This window comes from Tamandua tetradactyla, chromosome 7 (assembly GCF_023851605.1).
Source record: "Tamandua tetradactyla isolate mTamTet1 chromosome 7, mTamTet1.pri, whole genome shotgun sequence".
NCBI lineage: Eukaryota > Metazoa > Chordata > Mammalia > Pilosa > Myrmecophagidae > Tamandua > Tamandua tetradactyla.
In genome coordinates, this window is record NC_135333.1 from 58,008,399 (window position 1) to 58,031,915 (window position 23,517).

Genomic DNA, 23,517 nt, shown 5'->3' on the forward strand with positions numbered 1-23,517 from the left:
ATGGCAAGGCTGTCGAGGACGGTGGCGGAGGAGCCGGTGAAGGCGGAAGAGGGCACGGTGGTGGTTGGAGAGCTGCTGGAGTAGGAGGAGAAAGGGAAGGATAAGATGGCGGATGGACAGCCGCCAGAGCAGAAGGGGAAAGAGAAGGGCAAGATGGCGGCAGGAGCGCCAGCAGAGAAAGAGGAAGAGGAGGGCTAGATGGCGGCGGGAGCGCTGGTGGAGAAGCGGGAAGAGGAGGGCTAGATGGCGGCGGGAGCGCCGGCGGAGAAGGGGGATGAAGAGGGCTAGATGGTGGCGGGAGCGCCGGCAGAGAGCTGCTCTGCTCTCTCTTAATTGCTCTCATTCTCCAAAATGTTTCCTCTCTTATAGGACTTCAGAAACTAATCAAGACCCACCTGAATGGGTGGAGACATGTCAATACCTAATCCAGCTTAACAACCACTCTTGATTAAATCACATCTCCAGGGAGATGATCTAACTACAGTTTCAAACATACAGCATTGAATAGGGATTAGAAGAAATGGCTGCCTTTACAAAATGAGATTAGAATTAAAACAGCTTTTCTAGAGTACATACATCATTTCAAACCAGCACAGAGACTAAAAGATATCAATTTAATGATTCAGCAATCATATTCATTTGTTAAATCCTATCTTCTTTTGTATAACTCCATCATCACCTTTGATCTTTCTATCCTTCTCTTTAGGGGTGTTTGGCCTATGGCCATTCTAACTTTTTCATGTTGGAAGCGTCTGTCACTAATATGAGGTAGGGAGATGGAAATATCTGATGTTCTGGAGAGGCTGAGCACTCTAGGTTTCAGGACTCATCCAGTTCAGGGACCCATCTAGAGGTTGTAGGTTTCTGGAAAGTTACTCTAGTGCATGGAACCCTAATGGAATCTTATTTTCCTAGGTGTTCTTTAGGATTGGCTGGAATGGCCCTGGTTGGAGGTTGGCAGGTTATGATAGGTAGCAAGGTCTAACTGAAGCATGCATAAGAGCAACCTCCAGAGTAGCCCCTTGACTCTATTTGAACTCTCTCTGCCACTAATATTATTTTAGTTACACTTCTTTTCCCCCTTTTGTTCAGGATGGAATTGTTGATCCATTGGTGGCAGGGCAGAGGGGTGGATTTTTAACACGGTTTTACAGGTTATGGGTTACAGTTGCACAATTTCAGGTTTTTACTTTTAGCTGTTCCAAGGCACTTGGAGACTAAAAGAAATATCAATATAATGATTCTACAGTCATACTCATTTGTTATATCCTATCTTCTCTATTATAACTCTTCCTTCTCCTTTGATTCTTTTTCCAATATTTAGGGATATTTGAGCTATGCCCATTCTAACTTTTTCATGTTGAAAAGGGGTGTTGAATCCACGGGTGAAAGTCTCCCTGGCCATGTAGGCTATGACTCCCAGGGATGATCCTGCCCTTGGCCCCATGGGATCAACAATGCCATCCTAACCAAAACCAGGAAAAGAATTGTAACAAGTAAGATGTCAGTGGCTGAGGGAGTTCAAATAGAGTCAAGAGGCTACTCTAGAGGTTGCTCTTGCACAAGCTTCAGTTAGATATTGCTATTCATCATGGTTTGCCAAACCCCAACCAAAACCATTCCTGCCAACCCTAAAGAACACCTTTAGGGCTTTATCAGAGATGCTACAAAGCTTCCATGCACTGTGATTGCTTTCCAGAAGCCTACAACTTCCAGATGGATTCCTAGGCCCGATAAATCCTGAAGTGCAGAGGGGCCAGCCTCTCCAGAATATCAACTAGTTCCATCCCCCATCCCATATTATCAATAGCCCTTTCCAATATGAAAAAGCTAAAGTGGGTTTAGCCTATATTACCCTAAAGATTGGGAGAAAAATCAAAGGAGAAGGTGGAGTTATAACAGAGAAGATAGGATTTAACAAATGAGTATGAGTACTGAATCATTACATTGATATTTCTTTTAGTCTCCAGTGCCTTGGAACAGCCAGAAGGGAGAAAAAGCTACAATTGTAGAACTGTAACCCATACCAAACTTTGAAATATGTTCTATAACTATTTGTTACAATGTACTTTGAAGTTTATTGCTTTTTTGTAGATATGCTATTCACAAAAAAAAAAAAAAAAAAAGACCGTTCCATTTCTGGTATAGTTGCTTTGCAACAGCATTAACAAACCAAAACAGGCACGTTAATTGTTCTAGACTTTCACACCCTTGTTTGTTCAGTTGTACTGTCCTACTGTTAGTATGTTCCTCATCATGTGTGGGTTTACAAGGAAAAATGACAGAATTTGCTATGGGGTTTTGATAAATGTCCTTCATCATGTCGAGAAATTTCCCTTCTATTCCTAGTTTTCTTAGTATTTTTATTATGAAAGGATATTGACTTTAATTAAATGTGTTTTCCAGATCAAAGAAAGAAAGAAAGAAAAAGGGTGTCAACAGTATAGGATAAGGGGATGGAACTAGTTGATGTCTTGGAGAGTCTGGCCCCTCTGGGTTTCAGGACTTACCTGATCTAGGAACCATCTGGAGGTTGTAGGTTTCTGGAAAGTAAACTTAGTGCATGAAAGATTTGTAAAATCTCAGATAGAGCCCTAGGTGTTTTTTAGGGTTAACAGGAATGACGTTGGTTGGAGTTTGCCAAACCATGATAAATAGTAATATTGAGCTGAAGCTTCCATAAGTGTGGCCTCCAGAATAGCCTCTAGACTCCATTTGAACTCTCTTAGCCACTGATACCTCATTTTGTTACATGTCTTTCTACCCTCCTTTACAGGTTAAAGAAAACTTTCATCCTTCTAGCTCTGGCTCTTACCTTCTTTTGCTAACCTTCTTCCCAATAAAAGTTTCCTTATATTCACTGAGTGTACTTTATCACATTGCACAGCCAACTGAGAGTGACCTATGCACTGTCCCCCCAACAGACTGTCCTGAAGATGTCCAGAATACCTCAATAGCAAACCCTTTGGGACTGATTGTTAAATAAATTGATTTTCACCCCAGCGTGTATATAAGTTAGAAAACGGAATAATAAACATCCGTGTACATACCAGCTTGAGAAACGGAACATCACAAAACGTTTCAGAAACATTTTTAATTGGTAAAATATTTGCATCATCAAAACTTCAAAACATGTGAAAAGGTTCACCCATCCACAGTTCTCAGCTACCTCATTCCTAGTGCTGTTGGTTTCTTGCATACCCTTTCAGAGAGATTTTATGTATAGACAGATAATTGTGTATGTATTGTTTTTCCTTTCTTTTTCATATATAGCATATAATACATGTTCTGCTCCCTTTCTTTTTTTTCCCCCTTTCCTTTCTTTTTAACTTAACCATATAGCTTGGAAGTCTTTCCATGTCAGTGCATAAAGAGCTTTCTTAGTCCATTGTAAAAAGCTGCGCCTTGTGGCTATACTATACCTTACTTAATTAGTCTCCCACTGATGGCATTCAAGCTTATTTACAGATATTGGTTATTCCAAACAATAATTTTGTACATACTCACTTCACAAATATGCTACTATATCTGTTAGATGAATTCTTGGAAGTAGAATTTCTGGGTTAAAGGGCATGTGATACATAACACGGTTATAACAAGCCTTCGCAAGTTTGTAGATAAATCTTTAAGATAAATTCCTAGAAGTAGAATAGGTGGTCAGAAAGCATGTGCATTTGTAATCTCTTGAGAGCTAGTGAATATGCCCTCACTAAGGGTTGTACAAGCAATATAAGGGTACATATTTCACCAGCATGGTATATTACTCAACTTCTGGCTCTTCACCAATTTGGTAGCTACAAAGTGATATGTTTCCTTGCTGTTGTTTTTTAATTTTTATACTAGTAACATACATACAACCTAAAATTTCCCCTTTGAGTCACATTCAAATATATAATTCAGCGCTGTTAATTACACTAATGATGTAATTAACATCCACCATCCATTACCAAAATTTGTCCATCAACCTAAATAGAAACTCTGTACAACTTAAGCTTTAACTTCTCATTCCCTATACCCATCCCCCCTCCCCCGCCCCCCACCCAGCTTCTGGTAACTTATATTTTAATTTCTGACTCCATGAATTTGCTTATTCCAATTCTTTCAAATCAGTGAAATACGAAGTGTTTGGCTATGTCACTCAGCCATAATTTCTTCAAGGCTCATCCCTGTTGTCACATGAATCAGAACTTACTCCTTTTTAATGTTGTATAATCCATTATAGGTATATACCACATTTTGTTTATTTATTCATAGCGGTGATGGATATCTGATTGCTTCCATCTTTTGCCAATTGTGAATAATGCTTCTTTGAACCTTGGTATGCAAGTATCTGTTAAAGTCCCTAATTCAGTTCTTTTGAGTATATAACTACAAGTGGGATCACCTGGCACATAGTAATTCTGCACTTAGCTTTCTGAGTAGCTGCCAAAGTGTCTTCCACAGAAGCTGCAGCATCTCATGATCCTCCAGCAATGAAGGAGTGTTCCTATTTCTCCATATCCTTTCCAACGCTTGTATTTTCTGTTTTTTTAATAGTAGCTATCCTGGTAGATGGGAAATGGTGACTCAGTGTGGTTTTCATTTGCATTTTCCTAATAGCAATGATATTGGGAATCTTTTCCTTTGCTTTTTAGCCATTTATATATCCTCTTTGGAAAAATGTGAACTCGAGAATTTGCCCATTTTTAATTGGGCTTTTGTCTTTTTGTTGTTGGAGTTGTAGTGTTTCCTTATATATTCTGGATATTAGACCCTTATCAGCTATGTGGTTTCCAAATATTTTCTCCCATTAAGTAGACTGCCCTTTCAGTTTCATGATCAAGTCCTTTGATGCACAAAAGTTTTTAATTTTGAAAGCGTCCCATTTATCCATTTTTTCTTTTGTTGTTTGTGCTTTCAGTGTAAAGTCTAAGAAAACCACCACCTAACTCAGAATCCTTAAGATGCTTCTCTGTGAATTCTTCTAGGAGTTTTATATCCTTAGTTCTGATATTTAGGTCTTTGACCCCTTGAGTTAATTTTATATCTGGTATGAGATAAGGGTCCTCCCTCTTTCCTTTATATATGGATATCCAGTTCTTCCAGCAGCATTTTTTGAAGAGACTATTCTTTACCTATTGAGTCAACTTGAAAGCCTTGTCAAAAATTAATCAGCCATAGATGTGAGAATCTATTTCTGACCTCTCAATTCAATTCCATTGGTCTATGGGTTTATCCCTGTGCCAGTACCATGCTGCATTGACCACCACAGCTTTGTAATAAGCTTTAAAGCCAAGAAGTCTTGCAACTTTGTTCTTATTTTTAAAGATGGTTTAGGCTATTTTCAGCCCCTTACCCTTCCAAGTAAGTCTGATGATTGGCTTTTCCATTTCTGCAAAGTGGACTGTTGGAATTTTGACTGGGCTTGCCTTGAACCTTTAAATCATTTTGGGTAGAATTAACATCTTAATGATTATTTAATCTCCCAAACCATAAGCATGGAATGTCCTTCCATTTATTTAGATCTTCTTTGATTTCTTTTAACAAACCTTTGTAATTTTTGTTGTATAAGTCCTTTACAACCTTGTTTACAATTATTCCTAAATATTTGACTCTTTTAATTGCTTTTCTAAATGGACTTTTTTCTTGATTTCCCTCTCAGATTGGTCATTACTAGTATATAGGAACACTGCTGATTTTTGCATGTTGATCTTGTACCCTGCCACTTTGCTGAAGTAGCACTAGTAGCTTTATGGTAGTTTTTTGGGACTCTCTCTATATAGGATCATGTTATCTGCCTTCCAGATTGGATGCCTTTTATTTCTTTTACTTTTCTAATTGTTCTGGCTAGAACTTCCAGCACAGTGCTGAGTAACAGTGTTGATAGTGGGCATCCTTGTCTTGTTCCAGCTCTCAGAAGGAAAGCTTTCAGTTTTCTCCATTTAGTATGATGTTAGCAGTAGGTTTTTCATATATGCCCTTTATTGTGTTAAGGAAGTTTCCTTCTATTCCTATTTCTCTAAGCATTTTTTATCAAGAAAGGGTACTATATTTTGTTAGATATCTTTCTGCATCAGTTGAAGTGATTAGGCTTTTCCCTTCCTCCTATTAATGTGATGTATTACATTAATTGGTTTTCTTATGTGAAACGACCCTTGAATAGCTAGTGTAAGTCTCACTTAATCATGGTTTGTAATTCTTTTAATGTGTTGTTTGATTCAGTTTGCTAGTATTTTGTTGCAACTTCTACATCTATATTCACGAGAAATTGGTCTGTAATTTTCTTTTCTTACAGTATTTTTATCAGGTGTTGGTATTAGGGTGATGTTGGCCTCATAGAATGCATTAAGTAATGTTCTCTCCTCTTTGATTTTCTGGAAGAGTTTGAGAGGACTGGTTAATTCTTCTTAGAATGTTTGGTAGATTCCATCTATGAGCAGCCCATAGATTTATATCTTTTATCTGACTTGATAACCTTGGTAGCTGCCCTTTACCAACTTCTCAGATAATGAACCACTCAGCCTATCTGCACACTTAATAGGAGGAAGTGCTTTCTCAACTTGTCCTTACAAGCTGCATAGAACTTTCCTCCACAGGAATTTCCCTCCAACACAGCCAACTCTCAACCCCTTCTACTGCCCAACGCAAGATTTGACGTTAGAAACCATTTCTTATTCATCTCTTATTCACACAAGAAAACCTAAGAATAACATATTGAGTTAATAGAAAATATAGTGTGATATCACATAGTTATTTCAAGTGACTAAAGAAAAACCCTGCTTCTTAACTTCATTTACAATCGACTCTCCATGGCACTGGAGCCTAAGCAAGGATTCACCAATAATCTGGGTTTGGCGGAAGTGGTTCACATGGTAGAGCAACGCAATGGCTGACTTGTCACCTTTCAAGAACTAGGGACCTTCTTTGAGTTTCTTTATGGAGCCCCAATCACAGAATTGGTACCAAAGAGGACATTATTTTAACTTTTATCAAGGCCTATGTGTAGATACTTTCTTGGGATTTACAGCACTTTACATTAAGTGCGTGATAAATAATAACAATTTCATTCATTTTCATTTTTGCATAGTGGAAAAAAATTCAGATTTTCTATTTTGTACTTTTTTGTGATGTAATGGAGAATAAAAGCATGAAGTACTCCCTACAGTTCATTAAAGTAAGATTATCTTTAACTCTTATGTTAAAAGCTTTTATAACAGAAAAGAAATTTTCCAAAGATGCAGAAATATCAACAGACTATAAATGATTAAAAAAAAAAAAAAGGGTAATATAATAGGTCATCCCCAAAATAGAAATGACCAACATTTCAGTCCCTCTTTTTCTTCTTAGGCTAACACCCTTAGATATTAACTTATAAAACCCTTCAGTTCCACAGAACACAGCTTGTATACCATTGCCAGGATATTTAGCTGGAATTTTAGAGTCCGAGTCCAATTTCATCTATCATAAATGTAGAACCATTTGGGGAAGCTTGTCTAGTCCCTGGTTTCTTTTGATAAAATGAGAATCATCGTATCTGTTGGCTACACATATAGAAATTAAATCAATTGAACTCATTTATATTAAAAGGTCAGACCACTGTTGAGGAATTGGGTTCATACATCCATTCTTTCAAAAATTATTCTTTGAGTCCCTATAAATTTGCTAAGAACTCGAGGGATAAAGTGTTGAGCAAAACAGACGTGGTGCTTATCCTCCCAAAGCTCATGGACCCAATGCTGATACACATATTAAAAATATAATCTCAAAAATCTGAAATACAAACTGAAAAGAGATGATAAAGGGTATTAACACAGGACTCTGGGACCTGTTGTACTTTGGGATGCGGATAGGCTTTTCTGAGGAAGTGATGTTGAAATAAGCTAGGAAGTGTGGCAGGAGGTAGCCAGGCAAGAGTGAGGTGCCAGGTTGTGGGTGGAGGGTAGGTGGGTTGGCACAGTGAGTGGCCTAGGAGAACCAGAGCACAGCAGGGTGAGGGGAAGAGTGGCTAGAGAGGTAGGCAGAGCCTTGAAGAGTTTTTAAGAATTTGGGACTCTGTCCTAAGAGCCGTGGGAGGCCAAGAGAGTGTCATTAACAAAGGCATTTCTGAAGATTTTGCTGACTGCCTTGTGGAAAATGGAGAAAGGGAGTGGATGTAGAAAAACCAGTTTCAGAGGGGAGCAGAGGAGATGGAGGGCTTGGGGATTTATGGGAAGTGGAGGGTGAGGGATAGGGGTTTTCATTGATGACAACCAGGTCTTTGGTGATGCTGAATGAGTGGTAATTTAAGGTGAGGCTCTTGGAAGACTTCTAGACTCTGAGTGTACTTACTGATGATCTCCTACATTCTTGGAATCTCTGTTTTATGTCCTAATGGGCCCAGGGCATAAAGCAGATACTGGTTAGAAATGCTCTGAACTATAGCCCAAATATTCCCTGGTGAAAGACTCTTAACAAAGTTGAGATCTTTTCATCCCCCCTTCCCCCACATCTGCATCTTTGCAGGCATCACGTGCCCCACGCCCACGTCTGTGGAACATGCAGACATCCGGGTCAAGAGTTACAATCTGAATTCCAGGGAGCGGTATACTTGTAACTTGGGCTTCAAGAGGAAAGCTGGAACTTCCAGCCTGACTGAGTGCGTGCTTAACACAACCACAAACGCTGCCCACTGGACATCTCCCAATCTCAAGTGCATCAGTAAGTAGTCTGTCCCTGCACCCTTGTGCTCCCTTGCTGAGTGGTACAGAGTGGGAAGCTAAATGGACCCATCTTGAGGAACCAAAGAGAGACCTGTGTTGAGGTCTGGGGTTAAACAAGCCACTGGGACTTTGAACAACAGCTCCCAGGGTTGGAAAATACAGAGGCTTTGGGGTCACACAATTCTGGGTTCAAATCCTCACTCGGCCGTATGCCATCTGTGAGCCTCTGGTTCCTCGTCTAGAAAACTGACCTGATGTCAACCTTATCGACTTTAGGAGGATGAAGTGAAACCTGTTCAATTCTATTGCCCTCACCACTTTGTTTTAAGATGGTGGTAGCAAGACTGGGACTACAGATAAGGTTATGTCTGGATGCAGTCTTGCTTCCAAGAGAGCTTTCTAGATTTCCCACAAGGAGACAGACTGCGGGGAAGTTGCTGTTGTACTTTCCCATTAGTGTCCCGTGCAGGAACCTGGGGCGGACCCACAGAGCAGACTCCCGTAGCTGAGTCACATGTGAACAGCAGCCAGCCAGCACTCAAGAACATGTGTGGGGGGCGAGCATAAGAATTGACTGTTTTTGTTAACCATCCACAACTGGATAACCATCCCAGAAGAAGGTGACCAGCCTTGAGATAGAAGCTACTCAGTGCTATTTCCACTTTAACTCTCTGTCTTCTTTATTCTAGAAAAACAAGGATCGACCCATGGTCTTCCAAGAGGGTTCTGAATTAACAAACCTTTATTGAGTACTTAATGTGTGTTCATTCAGCACACTAGATCCTTTCCCATGTAATATTTGTGAAAATTCTCAACTCCTTTCTGGGGGACAGAGAGAGAGGGGGTTATCCTATAGCAAACTTGCTCTGTTGCAGAGCTCCTTGAAGAGATAGCCTTTCTGATTGAATTTGTAGCCTTAGAGTACCTTTGTGTCTCCCTCTTCCTCCCCCTGAATGACAGTCATACAAACATCAGAAAAAAAGGCGAGGAGGATGGTCTTTCACAGGCTGCAGAGGACTCGAGCAGTTGAGGCCAGCATCCCTGGCGTCAGGTGGGACTGGTCCCTGGGCAACGATGGGTATGAGCAGGAACTCTGGGTGAGAACAGCAAGTGGATGTCCTGCTCTGTCCTATCCTGGTCACTGGAGCCTATCATACAGGGGCAAAAATAAGGGCTTTTCTGCCCCAGGAAAAGTTACTGTTCCTTCAAATCTCCATGTCCTTTGGGTGAACAGATCTGGATGGAGAAGAGTTGTAGGCTCTGAACATGGTGGGGGGAAAAAAGAGAGAGGGACAAGGGGAGATCAGGAGTCACAGAATTTTGGAACCCCAAAACAGCTGGAATCTTTAAGTATCACCCCAGTCCAAAGATTCCCAACCTTTTTACCATTATCACCTCTTTTCATGATTTTTCCCAACCTCTTGTATTTTAAATGATTTTCATTTCCACTAAACACATGGGAAAATTTATTTTCCCATACGGAAACCTGTAGCATAAAATTGAGCTGCTTGCATGCCAACCAGAAATAAATGTTTAACTAGTGCAGTCTTTTAGAAACGCGAGCAAAATAGTTGGCAGTCTGTCTGTGCATGGTGGGAAACATTGATTCTTGTTTATTTCCTGTGCCTCTAAACTATTCTAGGAAGCCTGCTTGATTGATTGGACTGATAGATTGATCAATTGATTACTCAATCCAATTCTGAAACCATCCCAGGTTCTACTCCCAGGATTATAAATGCCATGTGATTATCCTCTCTCTAGGAGATCCTTCCCTGTCTCACCAAATGCCAGTGTCACCCTCCACAGTAGTGCCAGCAGGGAGAACCCCAGAGCCAGAGAGCCCCACCCCATCTGGAAAAGGTAGGAATGTTGGAGACCATCCAGGTCCCTATAAATCCCTCAGATTCATGGACCACTGCTGGAGTTCCACTGCAAACTTATATGACAGAACAAAATTTGTTTATTAAAGTTAAGAATAAGAGTTTATGTTGGCTTATCAAGACTGCTTGATATTCAGGTTTCATGTGTGCGTAATTAATACTGGCTTAAAAATCCACTATTAATGTGTAAGATCTAATTTAATAGTGGACATTTATCCTTGTCAAGACCTGTGAAGGGTCTGAGATTTTACTTTATCTGCACGTTAGCCTGCCATTGTTTCATAGATGCCAGCAGAAGACACGAGATCCCCAGGTCAGAGACAAAGGGCTTTATCACCTGGCACAGCAAGCAGCACGGGCATTGGCATATTTGCATCAATCCCCCTTGTGACTGATTGCAATGCAAGCAGATGGAGGTCCAAATGGATGTCCGCATTATAAGAGCGGAATCCTGAGCTTAGGGAGTCTGATCTTTTACAACTGGCACTGAATAGGTCTGCCCTTTGCTCCAGAGGAAAGCACTGTCTCTGTCTTCCAAGGCGTCTGTTATGCCCAGAAACAGGCCCTGCTCACTGTTGTGCAGAAATGTGAGACCCATGGGGAATTGTTTCACAACGATTCTAAAAGCCTCAACAGATTAACTGTGATTGCTCTATTGCATGAAGCTACCAACGGTTAGTATTTCAGCTGAGTCTTAGGTAATCTTCTATCCCAATTCTCTCAGCACTGTCCCAGTGTTAGGAAAATATAAATCCTGGATGCTTGATACCTTGGAATAATCTGCCGTGTATCCTATGATACCCTGACTTTCCATTTAACTCTTATTTCTTGGTGGCACGCTATTCAGTTTATGACATATCCTGACCCTTCCCTCCTCCTTTCCCTCCAGGCACAGTCTTTGTTTCCAGGTACTGCACTCATTTGCACCTTCCCTAGAGGCTCATTTGCACCTTCCCTAGAGCAGTGGTTTTCAACCTTGAATACACGTTGAGATCCCCTTGGGACCCTAACTCGTATGGGAGCCATCTGGGAATCAGGCTTTTTTAATGCTCCCGAGGTGAGCTTTAGATAGCCAAGATAGATAACCAATTCTTGAGGAAGGGTGAAGAGGCTTAAAAAATGAAAAAAAAAAAAAAAGGCTCCTCCTAGTTAGTTGACTGCAAACTGAAAAAGGAGTAGTTGAGGTGCTGGCTAGATTGAAGTGCAGGGTAACTCCGAAATTCCTTTCATTTAAGGAATTCATTCATTAAGTCCCACCTCGTTCACCCAATTGATGCCAACCACCAGGTGACTTCTCCCAGCCCTACGTTCATGTCCCAAACCTTTAGTCAGGCTTGTCCGTAGCTGAAAGGAGCCACTGCAGCCACAGCCTCAGATGTGAGGGGCTGATCTGTGGCGCAGGGTGATGTGGCTCGGGCATCTGGATGTGGGTGCCCCGGGGTGCTGGCCACTCGGGTATGAACCTGTATGTGTAAGGGATTGAAGGACACGAGGACGTCTCACAGTATGTGCGGCTGGGAGAGTGTGGGAAAGCACCCACAAAAAAGTGCAGCCGGAGAGGCAAAGATGTTCTGCATCGCCTGCCCTTTGCTCCAGGACTGCATTTTCTAAGTACTGTGTTTATCACAATGGAAGAACCATTTTTCATGGAAAAAGAAGAGCAAAAAGCCCTGCCCCACCCTACAGTTCAGGGGTGGCCATCTGCCAGATTGGGGGAGGTGGAGGTAAGGAACCAGGGATCTCCCATCCTGAGATTGAAGCAAAATCAGGAAACTGTCCTCAAATATAAAGCTTCTGATAGGCCCAATCTCAGGCTTCCCCTTATTTCAAACTTTTGTGCAAAGATAGAAAACGAAATAAAACCAGAGTCTCAGATGTCTTTGGCTAATCAAGTTACATATGTTTTTGAGATCAGTCTTTTATGTGCTCATGCCATCTTCTCTTGTAAACAAGCCTGAATCTTCCCCGTCTTTGGGATCTTCTCCTTACATGTGCTGTGATAACTGCATGTTCTCTAGAGTTCTCTAAAGTTCCATGGCTATCACAGGTGGATGAAAATGCCCATTTTAGGGATTTTCCCAGAGAAAAGCTGTGGGAACAGATTTCTCGAGGAGGGCTAGACTCACTGGAGCAGGTCCTTAAAATCCACCTTCTTTGGGAGCTGAAAAAGAGATTCTATTCTAAATATTTCTGTTCCCCATGTCTTGGAATTCCCTACAGAGCCAGAAGCTTTCTCTCCCAAGTCAAACAGCACAGTGGGCACAGAGACAGCTTTGGCACCCGGCTCCAGGCTGACGCCGTCCAAGCCTCCTGCAGGTACCACAGGGATAGTCAGGAATGGGGCCTCCCATGCCCGGTTACAAACCACAGTAAAGACCTGGGAACAAACTCCCCCTGCCGCCCTCAGGATACCAGGTCAGCGCTAGCTTCGCATACTTTAGGAGAGGCTGGTGCCCATGTGCTGCCTTTGCGATCAAGGCTGATACCTAGAGCCAGACAACTTCATGGAATGATGCCATTTGATCGAAAGGCATGACTATCTTAGCAACCCTCTGCCTTCTGATCCCTGCCACAGCTCCGCCTGCCCTGGCCTCTATTTCCTGTGTTCCTCCGTGGCTGCCCAACTGGGACAGAAGAGCCAATACCCAGGGGAGACAGGGCTAACCTTGTCAACCTCCATGGAAGCAACACCAAGAACCTGCATAATATCTGCATCTTCCAAAAGAAATGGAGGAAGCTTTCTGCAATCTGCAAGCACAATCTATGGATGCAGGAGCTCTCCGTTATATGGAATTTCTGTGAAGTCATATCAGATTCTTAAATTTGGCCCAGCACTTAAATGAGGGACCATGCTTGTTCTTTGCGAAAACAAATTTGACTAAAACAAGCTGTGACTCTCCCAAGGTTTTAAGACAGGAGCCACACTGTCCAGAATTTCTCCTGCTTAATGAGAATTCAGTGCCTTTGAGGCTATAGCCATAACTGAGCTCTGATCTCTTTCCTACAGGAGCTCACCCATACAATTCCAGCGCGGTCACTGGTAAGTACTTTTCTTTGTCCTTGCAAGGGGGGAAATGAGGGTGACCACAGTTCCAGTTTGCTGTCCTGTTCTGGTTTATTCTTGCTTTCCCAGCATGATCACTAACAGCGTCCCTTTCACTCTCAGATAAGTTATCTCATCACCCTAGTTGTAGGATCCTTTATTTGACCTAACTGCTTATCTTAATATTGGTAGCTTTTGTCAGTCTGCTGATGCTGAAACCAGGGAATTGATACATCACAAAAAGAGCCTCCTCATTCAGCCATTCACAGATCTAAGCAAGCGCTAGGCTTCTGTCCAGGACCTCTTGGAAAACTTTGAGCGAGTGCCGCTGTCTTTATAATTATGCTGCTCTCCTGCCATGAACTGCATTCATCTTTCCAAGGCGTTAGCACATGTTCTTTACAGTGAAATTGTTCAAGCTTCTCCATAGATAAGGACTGTTTTCGCAGAAGATGCACCATACTAAGGCTAGGTGAGAAAGTACGACAATGTGGGAGTGAGGAAGGGGGAAAATGGAAAAAGTGTTTGCAAGAATGAAAGAAAAAGATGATGGGAAGAAAGGAGAGCTCTGAGAACAGAGAAGGGAACCTGGAAAAAAAAGGGAAATAAAGAAGCAGGGAGGAAGAAATGGGTGTAGTAAAAAAGAATCAAGTACTTTTATCTGATGAGCTTTATAAGGAATTTTTTAAAAAGCCTAACTTGGGCTATAATTTGATATTGTAAAAAATTATCTCTCTTTTCCATTGGTAAGTTTTCCTGCTAGAGAATGATTCATACTAATATGACATTTACTCTGCATTAAGTAGTGTCTGGAAAAAAACAAAACACAAGTGACTTTGGTTATTTTAGCAGTTAGTTGATTAGAATGGTTTAAAAATGATCACAACACAGACCAAATCAAGACACTTTGAGGAATATTTTTCCTGGAAAAACTATGGCATTTAATGACAAAAACATGGAAACAAAAATCATGATTTAAGAAAAGAACAATAAGCATACAGCCTAACATTTTTTCATGTCATATACTACATTAATTTTAAATTTTTTAATAATTACGTATTTTCCTATATAGTTTTAAAATTTATTGTTTATTTTTTTGAAGTGGTACTATTGCACATGGTTTAAAAATTAAATTACAAAAAGATATGAACAAAAAAATAAGCCCTATTTCAAACTCAAAATCCCCTTGCAGAAAGAAACCAACTCCTGTTTCTGTGAATCCTTGCAGAAAGAGTCAAAATGAAAATAAGAGGATAAATGATTGCTGTATATATAGGTGTTTTATTTTTACTGTTATGCACCATGTTTAGCTTCATTTAATGGCATATCTTAGAGATCCTTCTATATCAGTTTATAAAAACCACCTCATTCTTTTTAACAGCCATAAAGCCCCACTCCATTCTATGGATTTACCAGAATTTATTTAGCCAACTCTCTGTTTGGACATTTGGTTATTTCTTTTCTTTGGTTATATTACCATGATTAATTGAAAAATCATATCATTTTGCATATGTGCAAGTATATCTGTAGGATAAATTCTTTTGGGGGGCCATTTTGTCTATGTAGATGTTCAAAGAACTATTTCATTATAAGCAAAAATCTGACATACATTTTCTCTAGTTCATGGCTTCCACTTGATTAAAATGTAAAAACTCCCAAATTCTAAAACGTGATGTAGTAAACTAACTGAATATCTGCAATAGACAAAGATAGTTCTGTGCATGGAACTATGGAGATTCAGAGATTTTTTTTTAAAAAACCACTTTAAGTATTTCATTTTGTATGAATAAGATTTCTTTGCTTCAAGCTGCTAAAATATAAAGAAAAATATAGACCTGTTAACAGTTACTATAAGACAGAAAGCAAGCGTTATCAAAGAGATGGAAACAAGTTATATTTTGCTACACGTTATTTAAGTTTTGCTATGATAAGAACTAAACTAAAATTAAAAGCATGCTAGCTTTCTGATAACATTTACTGGTAGTGCCTTCAATGTACGCCACATTAAATCCTAACCAGCCTATGGCCCAAGAATACACCCCTGTCAGATTATAATTAGCCAAATGGTCCTAAATTGATACTACCAGTATCTGAATTTGTATCAATTTTTTTCTGAAATAAGTTATATAAATGATTATCACTGCTTTCAACAGTTGCTTTTTAAATGAGCAAATGAATAAACAAACTCAATCTACTGGCTTCAGTCTGCTTCCTGAGAACTGTGGAGTACAGTTGAAGGGCTGCAATGGCTGGCAGTTCAAGAAAGTGCAGCTTTGGGGAACCGTGGAAGAAGTTCCTGGTACTTATCCTGGCCCCTCCCTCATCCACTCTCTAGGAAGTTCAGAGCCAGCCAGAGCTTCCCTTGTGAGTCCCTCATTTGGTTTTGGCTGGGAAAAACTGACTGGAATCTCCTCTCCAGTGTGCCTCGCCTCTCAGGATTTGCCCTCCAGGAGAAGGTAGCTTGAGACAACAAAAGCAGTGTAAGAAACAGGTAAGGTGGATGGCTTGGGGCGAAAGCTCACCTGCTTCAAGTCCAGCAGTGGAACACCTGGGAGAGGGATAAGGTCTGTCTCCTGGGAAGTAGAGGCGCATTCAGACTCCTCAAATGGAAAATAAAAAGGCTGCTAGCAAGCACCATCCTGGGACAAGATGCGGGCTCAGAACACACAGGAGGCCCCTGCATACTGCATTCACTTTGGATGGACCTTCCTGATGGGAGTGCTGGCATCCAGGGAAATCTCCGTCACGTCACCAGCTGGTTATAAGCTCAAGAAACAGACGTCTCAGGGAATAAATTCCCAGACAACATTTTAAAATACTGAAGTGTACAGTATGCAACAAAAAATTACAAGACATGCAAAGAAACAGGAAATAATGGCCCTTCCAAAGGAAGAGAATAAAAACCAGAAAACATCCAGATCAGACTTTGGACATAATGGAAAAACACTTTTTAAAAATGATCTTCAGTATGCTCAAGGAGCTAAAGGGAAATACAGAGAAAGAACTAAAGGATATCAGGAAACCAGTGAATGAGCAATATGAGAATCTCAATAAAAAGATAGGGATTTTAAAACGGAACCAAACAGAATTACTGAAATTGAAAGCCTCCATAACTGAAACAAAAAATTCTCAGGAGAGTTTCAACAATAGACTGAAACTGGCAGAAGAAATAATCAGTGAACTCAAAAACAAGGCAATTGAAATGACTCAGGCTGAAGAGCAGAAAGGAAAAAGAATTATAAAAAATGAAAATAGCCTGAGACCCCTGGAACGCCAGCAGAGAAAGAGGCAGAAGGAATATTCAAATAAATAATGGCAGAAAACTTCCCAAACTTAGCAAAAGACTTGACTGTGCACACCCAAGAAGCCTGGAAAACACCAAACAGGATAACCCTGAATAAAAACATTCCTGGTATGTTAGTTTGCAAGCTGCTGGAATGTGATATACCAGAACTGGAATGGCTTTTAAAAGGGGGAATTTAATAAGTTACAGTTACAGTTAAAAGGAAGTGAAAGAGTCCAAATTAAGGCAACTAGGGAAAGGAACCTTAATTCAAGAAAGGCTGATGGGTCTGGAATACCTGTCAGCTGGGAAGTTGTGTGGCTGGCATCTGCTGGTCCATTGCTCCTGGGCTCACTTGCTTTCAGCCTCAGTTCCTGTAGGGGTTTCTCACTTTGCACCTCCAGGGCTGGCTTTCATCTCTTGGCTTCCCTTGGCTCTCTCCGGGTTCTGGCTTGCTTAACATCTCATGACAATATCTGCTGGGCTCCAGGCATCTCCAGATATCTGTATCTCTGTTCTCCAAGTGTTGGCACCTGTGTTAGCTCTGCTCTAAAGGTTCTGTTGGCTCTGAAGTTTCTGTCAGCTCTATTCTTTCTATCATTACTGTCTCTCTCCAAAATGTTTCCTCTTTTAAAGGAAACCAATCAACACCCACCTGGATTGGGTGGAGTCACATCTCTATCTAATCAAAGGTCACACCCACAATTGGGCACGTCACATCTCTGTGGCAATAATCTAATAAAAAAATTCCAACCTATGATATTGAATCAAGATTAAAGAAATGGCTGCCTGTTCTAGTTTGCTAGCTGCCAGAATGCACTATACCAGAAACAGAACGGCTTTTAAATAGGGAAATTCAATTAAGTTGCAAGTTCACAATTCTAAGGCAGAGAAAATGTCCCAATTAAAGCAAGTCTATAAAAAATTCCAAATTAATGCACCAACAAGAGGTTATCTTCACTCAAGAAAGGCCGATGAAGTTCAGAGTTTCTCTCTCAACTGGAAAGGCACATGGCGGACATGGTCAAGATTTCTCTCTTCAGTGTAAAGGCACATGGCGAACACAGCACCTGCTAACTTCCTCTCCAGGGCTCTTGCTTCATGAAGCTCCCCCAGGGGCGTTCTCCTACATCTCCAAAGGTCACTGGCTGGTGGACTGTCTCTCTCGGAATATTGTGGCTTTCTCTCCTGTTGTTCTGAAGCTTTCTCCAAAATGTTTCCTCTTTTAAAAGATTACAATAAACTGGTCAAGACCCACATGGAATGGGTTGAGTCACGTCTCCATCTAATCAAGGTTAATGCCCACAACTGGGCAAGTCACATCTCCATGGAGATAATCTAATCAAAAAGAATCCAACCTACGTTATTGAAAAGGGATTAGGAAGCAGTTGCTCCCACAAAATTGATTAGGATTAAAACATGGCTTTTCTAGGGTACATAAATCCTTTCAAACCAGCACACTGCCCTTTACAAGATTCAGTCAGAATTAAAACATGGCTTTTCTGGGATTCATGATACTTTCAAACTGGCACACCCAGAGTGTTGGTTTGAAGCTGTTATGTACCCCAGAAAGTGCCAAGCTCTTTTAATTCATTCCTGTGGATGCAGACCTATCGTGGGTGGGATCTTTTGGTTAAGTTATTTCAACTGATGTGACCAATCCCATTTGATGTTGATTTTTTTTTTTAGTTTCATATTATTAAAGTGTATTCATTTTACTTAAAATTTACATACAAAGGAATGCACATATCTTAAGTGTTGAGTTTTAATTAACATATATACCTATATAACACAAACCCCTATCAAATTATGAAATATGAATTTCACTAAAGAAGCCCATTCATTGCTATCCCAGACAATCTCCACCTCTACAAAGACAACCACTGCTCTTATGTTTTAACCACCATCAAAAACTTTTGCATGTTTTAGAACTTAATATTGGTGTAGTCATACAATAGGTACTCTACTATTGTATGCTTCTTTCACTCATCATAGGGATGTTTTATATATAAAACATTATTATAAGTTCATTATTTTTTACATTATTTAAAAAATATTCTTATTGAAATATCTTCATGCACGTATAGTTCATCCAAAGCATATAATCAGTGGCTCACAATATCACCACATAGTTGTGTATTCATCACTATGATCATTTTTAGAACATTTGCATCATTCCAAAAAAAATGAAAAAGTAAAAAAGCATACATTCCATACTCTTTTCCTCTCCCACACATTGACCACTTGTATTGCAATGAACTCAATTATTTTTACTCTTTATTGCCCCCTATTATTTATTTATTTATTTTCCTTATTTTTTAACTCATCTGTCCATACCCAGGATAAAGGCAACATCAGCCACAAGGTTTTCAAAATCACATGGTCACATTATAAAAGCTATATAGTTATACAATCGTCTTCAAGAATCAAGGCTACTAGCATACAGTTCAACACTTCCAGGTACTTTCCTCTAGCTACTCCAATACTCCATAAACTAAAAAAAAGTATACCAATATAATGCATATGAATAACCCCCAGGATAACCTCTCAACAATGTCTGAATCTCTTACCACTAACTTTATTTTGTCTCATTTCTCTCTTCCCCCTTTTGGTCATGAAAGCTTTCTCAATCCTGTTATGCTGGGGCCTGGCTCATTCCTGTGAATAATATCCTACATTTCCAGGGAAATTTACATCCCTGGAAATTATGTCCCACATAGAGGGGGAGAGCAGAGAATTCACCTGCCAAGTTGGCTTAGTGAGAATGGCCACATCTGAGCAACAAAAGAGGTTCTCTGGGGTGACTCTTAGGCATAATTATAAGTAGGCTTAGCTTCTTCTTTGCAGGAATAAGTTTCATAGGGGTGAACCTGAAAATCAAGGGTTTAGCCTTTCAAATTGGTTGTTTCCACTGCTTGTGAGAATATCAGGAATTCTCTGGATAAAAAAGTTGAATATTTCCTCCTTTCTCCCCAGCCCCCCAAGGGAACTTTGCAAGTACTTTTTTATTCTCTGCCCAGATTACCCTGGGATGTATCAGGGCATCACACTAACCTATGCAAACCAACAAGATCTCAGCCTCTAAGTTTCCATGTAATTATGGTATTTGTATAAACTGACCATACAAATTAAATCAGATAATGCGCTACCCAAAATATAAATTTTGCACCAAATAAACATCTTTCTTTGGTCTCACATAGAAGTTGAAATTTCAAAATATAGATCAAGGTGGATCTTAATACTTTTATTGGAATCCTTTATGAGAGGATAAAAGACAGGAAAAACCCACAGAACTCAGAGAGAAAAACTCAAAAGAAGTTTGGAAGCTCTTAGAGAGAGAGAAAAAAAACCTGGAGATGCTAAGAGAGGACCCACAGAATCTTAGAAGGGAGGCCACTGGAACCAGAAGCTAAAACCAACAACCAGAAGCAAAGGACCAACAGACACAGGTCTTGTGCCAGTTTGAAAGGATTATGTACTCTAGGAAAGCCATGTTTTAATCCTGATCCACTTGTGGAGGCAGCCATTTCTTTTAATCCCTATTCAGCACTGTAAATTGGAAAATTGATTAGATTATCCCCACAGAGCTGTGACTCATCCAATTGTGGGTATTAACCTTTGATTAGAGGGAGATGTGACTCCACCCATTTGAGGTGGGTCTTAATTAGTTTACTGGAATCCTTTAAAAGAGGAAACATTTTTTGGAACAAGCAGCACAGCCATGTGACAGCCGTGAGAACCCATGCAGTCAGAGACCTTTGGAGATGAAGAATAAAAATGCCCCTGGGGGAGTTTCATGAAACAAGAAGCCTGGAGAGAAAGCCAGCAGATGTTGCCATGTTCACCATGTGCCTTTCCAGTTGAGAGAGAAACCCTGAATTTCATTGTCTTTCTTGAGTGAAGGTAACCTCTCATTGGTGCCTTAATTTGGACATTTTTATAGGCTTGCTTTAATTTGGACCTTTTCATGGCCTTAGAACTGTAAACTTTCAACTTAATAAATTCCCCTTTTTAAAAGCTGTTCTGTTTCTGGTCTATTGTATTCTGGCAGCTAGCAAACTAGAACAGGCCTAATGCCTTGCTATCTGACAGAGGAATCCCAGATGACAGGAACCTGTCTTCAGAGATGTTATCATCTTGTTTTTGCCTTAATTGGGACATTTTCACAGGTTTTGAACTGTAAACATATAAACTAATAAATCCCCATTGAAAAAGCCAACCCATTTCTGAAATATTGCATTCTGGCAGCTTTAGCAAACCAAAGCACTCCATCACACGCTGATCATACTGATCAAATGCAAAGTAAAAGGAGAGATTTCTGAAAGCTGCAAGAGAAAAGCAATGTGTTATGTTGAGGAAGTCCCAAATATGTAAAGTGCTGATTTCTCATCAATAGCAATGGAAACAAGAAGGTGCTGGGTAGAAATACTGTAAGTGTTGAAAGAAAACAATTGCCAACCAATAATTTTCTGTCTGGTGATACTTCCTTTAAAAAATGAGAAGAGATTAAGACATTCCAAGATAAACCAAAGTTGAAAGAGTTCATCACCACTAGACCTTCTCTACAAACAATGCTAAAGGGAGTTCTTCAGACTGAAAGAGAAAGAACTACACAGTTGTTCAAAGTGGCATTAAGAAACACAGGACTCTGGTAAAGGTAACCATTTGGATAATGTCATGGTTAAGTCCGTGTGTCAACGCGGCCGTGTGTCAACGCGGCCGTGTGTCAACGCGGCCAAGTGTTTGTCTGGTTGGTCAAGTGCTGGCCTGTCTGTTGCTATGAGAACATTTCATAGAATTAAATCATGATCGCACTGACTGCATCCATAGCTGATTCCATTTATAATCAGCCAAGGGGAGTGTCTTCTGCAATGAATGATGCTTAATCTAATCACTGGAAGCCTTTTAAGGAGGATTCAGAAGAGACAGGCTCTCTTCATGCTTCAGCCAGTGAGATTCCCCTGTGGAGTTCATCCAGACCCTCCATCAGAGTCATCACTACACAGCCTGCCCTATGGATTTTGGACTCTATGTTCCCATGGTTACAGGAGACACCTCTATACATTTTATGTCTACAGATATTTCCTGCTGATTCTGTTTCTCTAGAGAACCCTGACTAATACAGATAATTATAAATGTTCGACATACGATATACAATGATATAATTTGTAACAAATTCAAAACAGTTGGGGAACAGAGTAGTATAAAACAGTATATGTGTACACTATTGAAGTGAAATTGGTATCAAATAAATTAAGATTACTATATATTTCTGATGTTAAATTTTAACCCCATCATAACCACAAGGAAAATATATGAAAAGTATATCCAGATAGAAATGAGAATAATTCAATATGGTACAGTACAAAAAACTCAAGTGACTATGGAAGTAAGCATTAACAGAAGAATTGAGGACAAAAAAGTTATAAGATATTAAAGATCAAAGAGAAAAGTGGCAGAAGAAAGTCCTGCATTATCAGTAGAGACTTTAAATCTAAAGAGATTAAACCCTCTAGTCAAAGGCACAGATTGCAATAATTAAAATAAAAAAAAAAGTATGACCCAACTCTAAGCTGTGTACAAGAGATGTACCTTAAGTTCAAAGACATTGTAAGTGAAAGAATGGAAAAAATATACAAGTTGTAACCAAAAGAGGACTGGGGTAGCTATACTAGTATCAGATAATAATATCAAGTCAGTTACAAGAGTCAAAGATGGCCATTATATACTGATAAAGGGGTCAGTTCAATAAAAAGACTTAATTATAAATACATATGTACCTCACAACAGAGCCCCAAAATATAAGAACCAAATATGGGCAGATCTGAAGGGAGAAATTGACAGTTCTACATTAATAGGCAGGATATTTCAATATACCATTTCAATAATGAACAGAACATCAAGACGGAAGCAATGCAGACAAGAAGGCAATGGGTAGACATACTTGAAGTGCTGAAAGGAAACAAGGAAATTCATGACTTGAATGATGCTCTAAACCAACAAGACCTAACAAGCATATGTAGAACACTTCATCCAAGAAAAAGAGAATGCACATTCTTCTTGAGTGCATTTGGGTCATTCTTCAGAACTGACCATATCTTAAGTCATAAAACAAGGCTCAATAAATTAAAAAATATTAAAATCATACAATGTTTCTTCTCTGATCAAAATGGAATGAAGCTAGAAATCAGTAACAGAGCTGGAAATGGAAAATACACAAATATGTGGAAATTAAATAAGTACCAACAACCAATGGATTAAAGAGGAAGACCTAGGGAAAAAAGAGCAGAAGGCGAAAAGTGAATGGAAGGAAGGAAATAACTAAGATTAGAGAGGAGAGAAATGAGTTAGAGAATAAAAAGACAATAGAGGAATCAACAAAACCAGAAGTTGGTTCTTTGAAAAAAATCAATAAAATCGACAAACCTTTACTTAGATTGATGAAGAAAAGAAGAGAGAGGACACAAATGACTAAAATCAGAAATGGAAAAGGCGACATTACTACTGACCCCATTGAAACTAAAAGGTCCATAAAAAGATACTATCTACAACTGTGTGCCAACAAATTAGATAACCTAGATGAAACAGACAAATTCCTACTAACACGTAAGCAACCTACACTGACTCAAAGAG

General features: G+C 39.8%; 1 protein-coding gene across 3 annotated transcripts in view; it reads left to right on the top strand.

Annotated features, from left to right (window-relative positions):
- IL15RA (interleukin 15 receptor subunit alpha) overlaps nt 1-23,517 on the top strand; it is a 77,988-nt gene that overhangs the window by 41,115 nt on the left and 13,356 nt on the right. For 2 of the 3 annotated variants that reach the window (XM_077169493.1, XM_077169494.1), the window contains exons 2-5: nt 8,482-8,676; nt 10,440-10,538; nt 12,779-12,874; nt 13,566-13,598. In XM_077169493.1, the coding sequence (XP_077025608.1) occupies nt 8,482-8,676; nt 10,440-10,538; nt 12,779-12,874; nt 13,566-13,598 (423 nt within the window). The remainder of the gene's footprint in view (nt 1-8,481; nt 8,677-10,439; nt 10,539-12,778; nt 12,875-13,565; nt 13,599-23,517) is intronic. The other variant, XM_077169495.1, reaches the window with a different exon arrangement.